Source organism: Sinocyclocheilus rhinocerous, unplaced genomic scaffold (assembly GCF_001515625.1).
Source record: "Sinocyclocheilus rhinocerous isolate Xijiao unplaced genomic scaffold, SAMN03320098_v1.1 scaffold2338, whole genome shotgun sequence".
Taxonomy (NCBI): Eukaryota; Metazoa; Chordata; class Actinopteri; order Cypriniformes; family Cyprinidae; genus Sinocyclocheilus; species Sinocyclocheilus rhinocerous.
The window spans coordinates 56,443-66,201 of NW_015644013.1; the positions used below are offsets into that span (position 1 = coordinate 56,443).

The 9,759-nt window shown below is 39.1% G+C and overlaps 2 protein-coding genes and 1 long non-coding RNA gene across 3 annotated transcripts in view; 2 read left to right on the forward strand and 1 right to left on the reverse strand.

The window, feature by feature from the left end:
* The window catches only part of LOC107757866 (GTP-binding protein SAR1b), a 9,324-nt gene extending 2,265 nt beyond the window's left edge, over positions 1–7,059 (forward strand). Inside the window, exons 2-7 of the mRNA XM_016575468.1 lie at positions 1,150–1,225; positions 2,167–2,286; positions 2,856–2,921; positions 2,998–3,101; positions 3,962–4,093; positions 5,782–7,059. Of these exons, the coding sequence (XP_016430954.1) occupies positions 1,168–1,225; positions 2,167–2,286; positions 2,856–2,921; positions 2,998–3,101; positions 3,962–4,093; positions 5,782–5,898 (597 nt within the window). The 5' untranslated portion in view covers positions 1,150–1,167 and the 3' untranslated portion in view covers positions 5,899–7,059. The remainder of the gene's footprint in view (positions 1–1,149; positions 1,226–2,166; positions 2,287–2,855; positions 2,922–2,997; positions 3,102–3,961; positions 4,094–5,781) is intronic.
* A 1,180-nt stretch (positions 7,060–8,239) lies between these two features.
* The window catches only part of LOC107757865 (solute carrier family 22 member 5-like), a 9,399-nt gene continuing 7,879 nt past the window's right edge, over positions 8,240–9,759 (reverse strand). Inside the window, exons 8-10 of the mRNA XM_016575467.1 lie at positions 9,010–9,192; positions 8,791–8,926; positions 8,240–8,687 (exon numbers count right to left, since the gene is read on the reverse strand). Of these exons, the coding sequence (XP_016430953.1) occupies positions 8,615–8,687; positions 8,791–8,926; positions 9,010–9,192 (392 nt within the window). The 3' untranslated portion in view covers positions 8,240–8,614. The remainder of the gene's footprint in view (positions 8,688–8,790; positions 8,927–9,009; positions 9,193–9,759) is intronic.
* LOC107757867 (uncharacterized) overlaps positions 9,350–9,759 on the forward strand; it is a 1,548-nt gene continuing 1,138 nt past the window's right edge. Inside the window, exons 1-2 of the long non-coding RNA XR_001641972.1 lie at positions 9,350–9,429; positions 9,470–9,724. This is a non-coding gene — a long non-coding RNA (uncharacterized LOC107757867). The remainder of the gene's footprint in view (positions 9,430–9,469; positions 9,725–9,759) is intronic.

The window sequence follows — 9,759 nt, forward strand, 5'->3', positions numbered from 1 at the left end:
AGTGGCTTTTGCACATCGTGTCATGCCGGTGACTGCGTGCTGCTGCAATAGACGCATTTTGCTGCATTAAAATTAACGATTAATCGATTAATTGATCGTTAATTTAAACGACGATCGGTCATGGAAATGATCGAAAATTGACATCCCTAGTAGAGAGACTGAATATTTACAACATATTTCCTAAAGAAAGCTCTTCTGGAGTACTGCGACTGAAGATCTGCACATGTGATTCATTTTGTTCAGAATGCATGTAATACACGTGGGAATAATTATGTGAGATTGCAGTGTTCGTTTAAACAGAACTCTGAAATCAGATTAATTTGGCTTGGCTAAAATCAGTGCATGTAATAGAGTTTCTGCAGGCCTTAATTCTCCATCCACAAATTAAGGCCTTAAAAAGATCCTAAATTAAAGCATAAAGTCTTAAATGTATAAATTATTGGCATTAAATGTTGCATGCAATGCAAAAAATATCTTCCTCAGTATTTTTGTTTTCAACACAAATATCTAAACCTCCTTAAATCAAGGTGCATTTAGTTGAGATGCAAATGTAAGATTGAGTCTTGAAAAACTGAACAACATTATTAGTTAATTCTTAAAACAAGAGAAATATCTGTCGAGGGGGAATGAAATTATTTTTCAGGTTTATTTAAGTTGCTTTTTCTCAGATTGACAGATATTTGTTCTTGTTTTAAGCATAAACTCACTGAATTTTTATTCTTTTCACAGAAAACAAGACTTGTGTCCTTTTGCTTCTGAAATAAATGCATCTTGATTTTAAGAAACTTTAGACATTGAACTACAAAACAAGACAAAATGTTTTTATTTAATTAAATACTGATGAAGATCGGTTTGAAGTTGTTTTCAAACTCTGAAATGTTACTAATACGACTCATTTACATCTAGAGAACGTATTGCTGTGTTGTGCTCCCTGATTGTATTTAATGATTCAGATATTTCTCTGCATATCTACTCAACACTCTGCAGAACATCACATGTATGTGCGTAACAACATAGTGAGACACACGAGCGTGTGAACTGCTAATGTTTCAGCACTTTCAGTTGATTTGCTAAATACCTATTTAATACATATTCCAAACACCTGAAGTGTGTCCCGTGAAACCTCTTAATACTTGCGTTTCTTTTCAGATATTCCACGGCCTGGATATGTCCTTCATATTTGATTGGATTTATAGTGGTTTCAGTAGCGTTCTGCAGTTCCTGGGTAAGTTCACTGTAAACGTCAAACATCTTCTCCAAGTTCATGTTCCAATCAAAAACTGTTAAAAACACATGCATTTCCAGATCACAACCCAGTTTACTTTGGTAACGTGAAATATTTCTGAGTGAAACTGGCTAATCAACGACAGAAACGTCGTGTGTGACTGGGTTTTATTCTTCAGGAGATGTTTGGATCAAGTGGAGGTCAGAGTTGGCATTATCTGGCTGAGTTACGTCAGGAGAAGAACAAGCCATTTCTGAGTAAAAACAGGGTGTTACTTTTTGATTTAAGACTTTCTTTGGAATAACATCGGCACAGATAAAAGAGCAGGAGTAAATGGAGATGAAGCAGATGTTGGTGTAGTTTCTGTACTGACTCATGCAGTGCATCATGGGCCGATCTTACCGTGTGTCTCTGTTCAGTCTCGTTTTTCCTGTTCGTCCAGCCCACACTGATACTGAACTCTGAAACACTGTCAAAACATTGTACAGTCGCTTATCAGAAATATTCTGAATTCAGTCCATTCCAGTAATTCATTCATGTTGATGAGTCTGACCAATCATATCTCTCGTTTGCACTGTGGGCGTCGGCCTTCACTCGTACCATGAACACACTGGAGTCATCTAGGAGTCTTCAGTCTGATCTCGTATATAGTGAGGAAAGAGTAAGAGTTGAGCTGAAGCAGTGCTTGAAGTGGGGAATAGGGTGATTAATGCACTGCTACTGTGTAATAGTTAATGATACTTATTATAATTATCTGCCACACAACAATTTGAGTAAGTTAGACCATGATTGCATCACACCGGTGGGAATGAAGTGATTGAGCAGCAGGAAGCTGATGATGGTAGCTTAGGCTTGTTCGGTTGGGTTTTTGTAGAGGGTTATTCTATGAAACCTGCTGTAGGACAGACTGCATTTAATCAGGTCAAATCACTCTGTTTCAGGGCTGTACAAGAAGTCTGGTAAATTAGTATTCCTCGGTCTGGACAATGCTGGTAAAACGACGCTGCTGCATATGCTCAAAGATGACAGACTGGGTCAGCATGTGCCAACCTTACACCCCAGTAAGTGTGCACTCACCACCGCCTCGAGAGAGCTTCATTTTCACCCGTGCGTCTGTAAACTGTACTGTACGTGACGAACGGCCGTGAAAATCATATGCTCTCAGTGGATACGCATGAGCAACAGACTTTAAATTCTTGTTCATGAAGACCATACTACAGCAGTTGGCTATTTTCTCATATTCGTGTAATATTCTGGAATAAAAAGGCAGTGTAACTCTCACAGTTCTGACTTAACTTTTCATAATTCCAAGTTTAAATTTCTCAATTTTGAGTTATCGCTCAATTGCGTGTTTTGTTCAAGAAATGTTTTGGTAAATTTCTTTTTGTTTTCGTTAGCATTGAGTGGTCTTTGTGAGCACAACCTTCCAGATTACTGATGCATTATAGTGTTTACTTCCTTTTTAGTCATGTTTTTAACAGTTCCTTTGTTGGTGAAAAAATACTATGATGAGATTACAGAATTCAGAAGTTGTCATCTGAAGTATGAAACTGTTCATTTATTATTGTTGAAGTAAAAATGATTTCAGTCGGGCAGGAATAATCTCTCATTGGTCTGTTTCTCCTCTCAGCCTCAGAGGAGCTGACGATTGCTGGCATGACCTTCACCACGTTCGATCTGGGTGGCCACGCTCAGGGTGAGTAGACGGATCCACACCTCGCCGTCTGTCTGCATCAGATCACGTGTGTGCTCAGTGTTGTGTTTCTGCGCAGCTCGACGAGTGTGGAAGAACTACCTCCCAGCCATCAACGGCATCGTCTTCCTGGTGGACTGCGCCGATCTCACCAGACTGACCGAGTCCAAAACAGAGCTTGACGTGAGCTTTATACTGTCTCCAGCCAGTGGACATGAGTCAACTAACCATGCTTTTGATAATCAGTTAGTCGAGGCGTGTCCAAACCTGTTCCTGGAGGGCCACTGTCCTGCAGTGTCTAGTTAAACACACCTGAACCTGCTGATCAAGGGCTCCAGACTCACTCTGCAGGACTGATGTTGGGCCTCCAGGAGCAGGATTGGATTAGTCTGTCAATTACTTCGATTGACTGGATGGAAAAAATGTTTTCATTTTTAATTAAAAAAATTAATACCTTATTTTTTTAATATACATTTGAATAAATTTTTTACAAAGTTGTTATTCCACATCTTGCCTGATGTTGAGCTTCAAACAATGTGCAATTTGAGCAATAAAAACAAGTCTCTGTCTGTGTAGAGTTTGGGTTAGAGAATGTGAAAATTTAATTGTAATTATTTTTTTAAAATGAAGTGAAAAATTTTTAAATGTGAAATAAAGGGTTAAAGTTTAAATTTTATTTTATTTTTTTTTAATAAGGGATTAAAATTTAAACATTCAAAAGTAAAATAATCGGTTAAAATTTAAATTGAAAAAGAAATGAGGGGTTAAAATTTAAACTTAAAATTTAAAGCAAGCGGTTAAAATTTAAACTGAAATTTAAATAAGGGGTTAAAATTTAAATAATTTTAAAATGTAAAATAAGTAGTTAAAGAGTAAACTGAAAAGTATACTTTGGGCTTAATGGAGACTCTCTGTCAGAGCGAGCCTTTATACAAAATGGATATTTAATTTGAAGTGTCTCGATTCCTCAAGTCTCCTGTCTCATGCCATACTGTACCTGTGTGTGTGTGTGTGTGTGTGTGTGTGTGGGCTGTGAATAACAGGCACTAATGACAGATGAAACCATTGGAAATGTGCCCATCTTGATCCTCGGCAACAAGATCGACAAACCTGAAGCCATTAGTGAGGAGAAACTGCGCGAGATCTTTGGCCTGTACGGTCAGACGACGGGAAAGGTAAGACACAGCACTCTCAGGGACGCTTCATGAGAACATGATTGAGATGAGAGCCTGAAAGGAACAGTCAAAACAAATTGTAGCTTGTGTCCTGATTTCTTTGTGTGTAGATGTCTATGTGAAAACATGCCTCTTTCAGATCCTCTGATGTGAACCAGTCTTTGGCAGGAATAAAGTAATGGGTACATTGATTGGCCAAACGCCTGCCATTGTTAAAAACGCAGTAAACATAGTTTACATATACATACTCCATGAACGTGAAAAACAGTGATAGATGGACCAACGCTGCAGTCCAGGCACTTCTGTCCTGCAGTTATCTGTTGATGTTATTGATCTGAATAATGTCTCTGTCGGCCGGCTAGCATCACTTCAGTGTGAATGTCTCTGGAGAAGGTGTTTCTCTGAGGTCTCTGCTGGCTGAGAACTGCTCAAAACTCACTTTCAGACTGCACCGAGTGTTTGAAATAACTTCTGTTTGAGATCTGATGTGGATTATGATCACCATACAAGCCAGAAATATTCATAAGCGACTACGCTAGCCATTACCATAGTAAATATGGTAAATACGACCGCTTGAAGAAATCAGACAAATATAGGCTATCGCAGTCGTTTATTTATTTAGTAACATATTTTATCTGTCAGTATGTCTCGTCTCTTTATACCTGACTGTCTGATGTTCATATTTAGCTCCACGTATGACATAAAATATATAGGATAATCATAGTTTTTGTTCGGGAGCTCCATCTGCCAGCGTTACTCGGGTCGTATTTTTGATCGAAAAAAAATTATAGAAATGATCATTCTTTCTAAATGTGATGTATACTGTGACTATAATCAGAAACTGATGCGACTGAAGTATGTGCCCTCTTTCTTTTGTGTAATAACGGTAAATACCACTTTATTTCTGTGTGACTAATTTTCAATCCTGACAAATTAATTCATTATGATCAATGTATCAGTTATTATTGTAAAACTGGTAAAACATTGATGCTTTTGGATTGAAATCTTGTAAGTAAACATCAAAGCATGCAAGCAAACGGCCGCTCGTATGTTGGTTTTGTGATCTCGCCCAGCTCCAGTGATTTATTTCTGATTAGTTTTCTGATCACTTCTCTTTGTTGGTGAAATGATGGGGTTGCGTGACGTTGTTCCAGAGAGGCAGGTTTTAGTGAAGCGCTGCGGAGCTTCTGGAAGAATGCGCAGCGTGATCTTGTGCTCTGTGCTATTAGCCCTGACCCAGTGCAAAAGCCCCTAATCTGTACCAGGTTTGGCAGCTGTTGGGGAGAAAAGCCCCACCGCTTTAGTCAAAAGCAGCCACTACAGAGCCCTCCCTCTACACACGTTTCTGAGCTTTTACTGACGTCCAGTGACCAATAACTCTTGTGTTGAATGTCATGACATTTAATGAATGCTAAGAGACTCAGAAATGCCTTTTCAAGGTTTGATGCGTTAAATGGAAACACCGTTTAAGATATCAAGGATTGCATTTTTTTATCATCCGTCTTGACATTATTCTGTTCCAGTTTGAAGTGATTTGGGTGAAATATAAGAGGAGCATTTGTGCCTGTTGGTGGCGCTATGCCTGTGACAGTCACAATCCTGCTTGACGCATTCACCTCACATTTACCATCTGTGAACGTCTCAGAATTGTGTTTAAGCGCCTTTAATGGTTTTGTTTGTGTCTTCAGGGCAACGTTCCTCTGAAAGAGCTGAACACGAGACCCCTGGAGGTGTTCATGTGCAGCGTGCTGAAGAGACAGGGCTACGGCGAGGGCTTCCGCTGGCTCTCACAGTACATCGATTAGAGGAAGAAGAGGAAGCACCACGCTCATCCTGCCTTCACAACCACGACTCCACTCACACAGACTGTTATCCTTCAGTTCATCGACTGGTTCTCACATTGTTTCTTACCAAAACCACAAACCTGCAGTGATTCTGCAAATGTGGTCAATTCCAAACAATGAATCTTCGCATTGGCTTCGGTTTTATTTACTCTGTAATTTGATGTTTTTTTTGTCCGTTGATCTCTTTGTTCATCAGGGAATGATTCTGCGTGTGTATTCACAGATATATGTTCACAGCTTCGGAGTCATTTGCGTCACATACTTCAAACAGGAAGTGCTTTGACTTCTCTCCAGTGTTTCGTTTCCTGTCGTCAGGCTTTAAGATGAAGTCGAGACTCTGTTAATGCGCTGATGTGGCCGTGTTGAATTGCATATCTGTTTTTGTTCTCCCAAAAAATTAAAACAATTGTACTGCCACATTCAGAAATTAATTCCCAAAGCTACTGTAAACTGAAATAGACCAATAGTTGTTTTTCTTTTTTAATATGGTTTGGAATTGAAGACGGGCATGGCAATGAACCTCAGAGTAATGTGTGAGTATCATTACTGGCCACAAGTGTCTGATAGTTTGGGCGAGAGCAGAGCATGCCTTCCACACAAAACACGTTATTATATTTAACTGCTAATGACTAGTAACATGATGATGGTGAAAAGTGGACACACAGAAGATCTTGATGTTTGAAGCTGTTCGATAGCTTGCCTTGAACAGAAGGGTGCAGGTGAGTGAAATAAGGACAGCTGTTAATCGATGACATGGACAAAATGTAATTTATATAAATGCCATATATGGATTTTTTAAAGCTGTCCTTGAATAGCTCTTAATTTGAATAACATGAATGAAAAAAAAAACATTATGCATGCCTTGTTCCATGATTATTATTAATTTTTATTAGTGTTTTTTTTTTTTAAATAAACACAAATAACAGTGTAAAACATCTAAACCGGGGTGAGATGCCATGGGCGCAGTCTTCTAGGTCTATTTCTATGGAGTCGCAGTGGAATGGCACATAAATGCGTTTTATTTTCTGTACTGTCCTTCCATGTATCATTGTCATTCCATGAGCTACGAGAGATGCAGTTGTTTCCATCAGGAATTGCAATAAATGTTTGCAATGAAAGCAAGCCATGTTGAGCTCACTTTTTTTTTTGCTGAATTAAGTATTTAATATGTCTCGTATACATGCAGAGAGAAGTGTGGTGTAGGTGGTCCTGCAATAAAGCCAATGCAATCCAAACATCGGCGACAGATAAACCACCTCAGCCAGGGTTTGCAATGAACACCTGCCAAATGTGGCACGAATAACACCGTCAAGCTCACAAACCACTGAAATCCGAGTGCCACTGAGGATGTGCTCATGCATGTGAATACTTACACTTTCACTTTTTTGCTTTTCCTTCTGGCTTTTCTTAATGTATGAAGTTAATAATTATGCAAACTGTATAATGTTGATGTTTACAGAATAAAAAAAAAGAAAGTACTTAAGTTTCCAGGCAGATTTTGATTGATCAGATGCACAGCTCCGGAGCTCATTCCTGAGTGCCTTTCACTCTCAGCTCTGCGTCATGCAGGAACTCTGGGTCTGTCGATCCCCTGGTTATGATCCATCTCTCCATCCGGTGCTTATTACTTACAGCATCTCTAAAGAAGGTTTTGTGTGGTTGCCACCTTCAGCAGAGGAAACTAACACGCTCTCCATTTCTTTATGCCACATCCCAATGGAAAATGTATATATAGCAATGCTCCTCAGGCTCTGCCGTGTTTCTCCGTCAAACAGGTCGAGGCAAGATCATAATCATTTGACTGTAAATTTGATCCAGAGGTAGTTGCATGAAAAATCAGTAATGCCTAAAAGTTGTGTTTTGTAGTTTAACCACAAGGTGGCAGTATATTGTTCAAGTGTAGAGGTGCTACTTAGTATTCTCTAAGAAGCCATAATAGTCCTGTAAAATGTAGCATGTGTTGAATAAAGAGTTAAGAGGATTTACTTGTGCAGTTACTGAGTACTAGAGGACACAATTAATGCAGAGGTAAACTTTAATGCAGAGGTATTGTTGTGTATGTAGTATTAAAGTACGATGCCTTTTTTCTCAGTTTGAGTAGCCTTATCTCGTCAGCTTGTCCTTTGGGTTTCTTTATGTCTATATAGACCCCAACAGCTGTGATTGGTCTTCTTTCTAACCCTATCACCCATCTTAAAAGATGTCTGCAGTGGCTTTGCTTCCACTGGGAATGAATGTAATAATAGAGTACTAAAGAACAAATCATAATCAAGGAACAAAACCATCTGCTTTATAACCGTTTTTATTTGTGCACTCTGCACAAGCACTTTAAATATACAACAACCTGGATGCCAACTACCATTTCTGATTTTAGTGTGATTCTCACAACAACCATTCATATCTTTTAAATTATATGTTAAGTATAATGGTAAAAAAAAAAAAAAGAAATTCATGTGCTAATACCAATTACAGATTAACATAAAAAACAAATATACTTTCAAAAAAAAAACCTTGATGTAAAAAAATGACCTGTAGACATATTTTATTCACATTTTATCGAGTTACCTAGAAAACTGTGAAGCCATTGACGAGGTGCCATTCTTCTGAATGTCTTAATGTCCAGAGGATCATTTTTATTCATTTTTTCCTGCTGTGTAGCCATCAACTTTTTCTTCTTTCACATTTTTTCGTCTTTCACAATGATTGTTCCTTTCCCTTCCTCCAAGGTGCGTTTATCTCTTCTAATAAAACTAATAAAAAACAAGAGGTAAAGTCTATAGATAAAGATGTATGGTTTGTTAAAACACACACACACACACACACACACACACACATATAATTCAAGTGCCTTACCGTTTGCATTTCTGCATTTGTTCCAGAGTCTCGGGCAGCACTTTTCCAAGCGTCTCCGGCAGAAACATGTTTGCTATTGAGGAAGCAATGGTCAGGCTTCCCATCAGGATGTAGGGCAGATATTTGTTGAAAGTACCTTTATGAATAGAGAGAAGAACACGAGGTCGTTTCTCCAGTCCACTGTGATGCAGATGATTCGACACACAGGACAGGATTTACCCAGGAATATGATGTAAGGTGCGGTGATGCTGCCGATGCGAGCGGCTGAGGAGCACATGCCGATGCCCAGGTTTCTCAGCACGGTGGGATAGAGCTCCGCTGTGTAGATGTAGACCACGGTGAAGGACATGGTGAAGCCAAACTTACCGGCCATCTCTAATGCCAATGCCAGAGTGTGCAGACCTGTGGAAGAGCCTCTTCATTATAATGACCACTGCATTTTATCAAACGCCCTTACCTGATGATCAGCCGTGGATTTTATTCCTTCTTTTATTTCTTTTAAATCTAATTCCTAGTCAAATTAGAATGATACCTTAACTTTATCGGCAATATATGATTGGTTAGGGTTAGTGCTGATGGGTTAGATTAGGGTTAGTGCTGATGGGTTAGGGTTAGTGCTGATGGGTTAGATTAGGGTTAGTGCTGATGTGTTAGATTAGGGTTAGTGCTGATGAATTAGTGCTGATGGGTTAGAGTTAGGGTTAGTGCTGATGGGTTAGATTAGGGTTAGTGCTGATGGATTAGTGCTGATGGGTTAGAGTTAGGGTTAGTGCTGATGGGTTAGATTAGGGTTAGTGCTGATGGGTTAGGGTTAGTGCTGATGGGCTAGATTAGGGTTAGTGCTGATGTGTTAGATTAGAGTTAGTGCTGATGTGTTAGATTAGGGTTAGTGCTGATGGGTTAGGGTTAGTACTGATGGGTTAGATTAGGGTTAGTACTGATGTGTTAGATTAGGGTTAGTGCTGATGG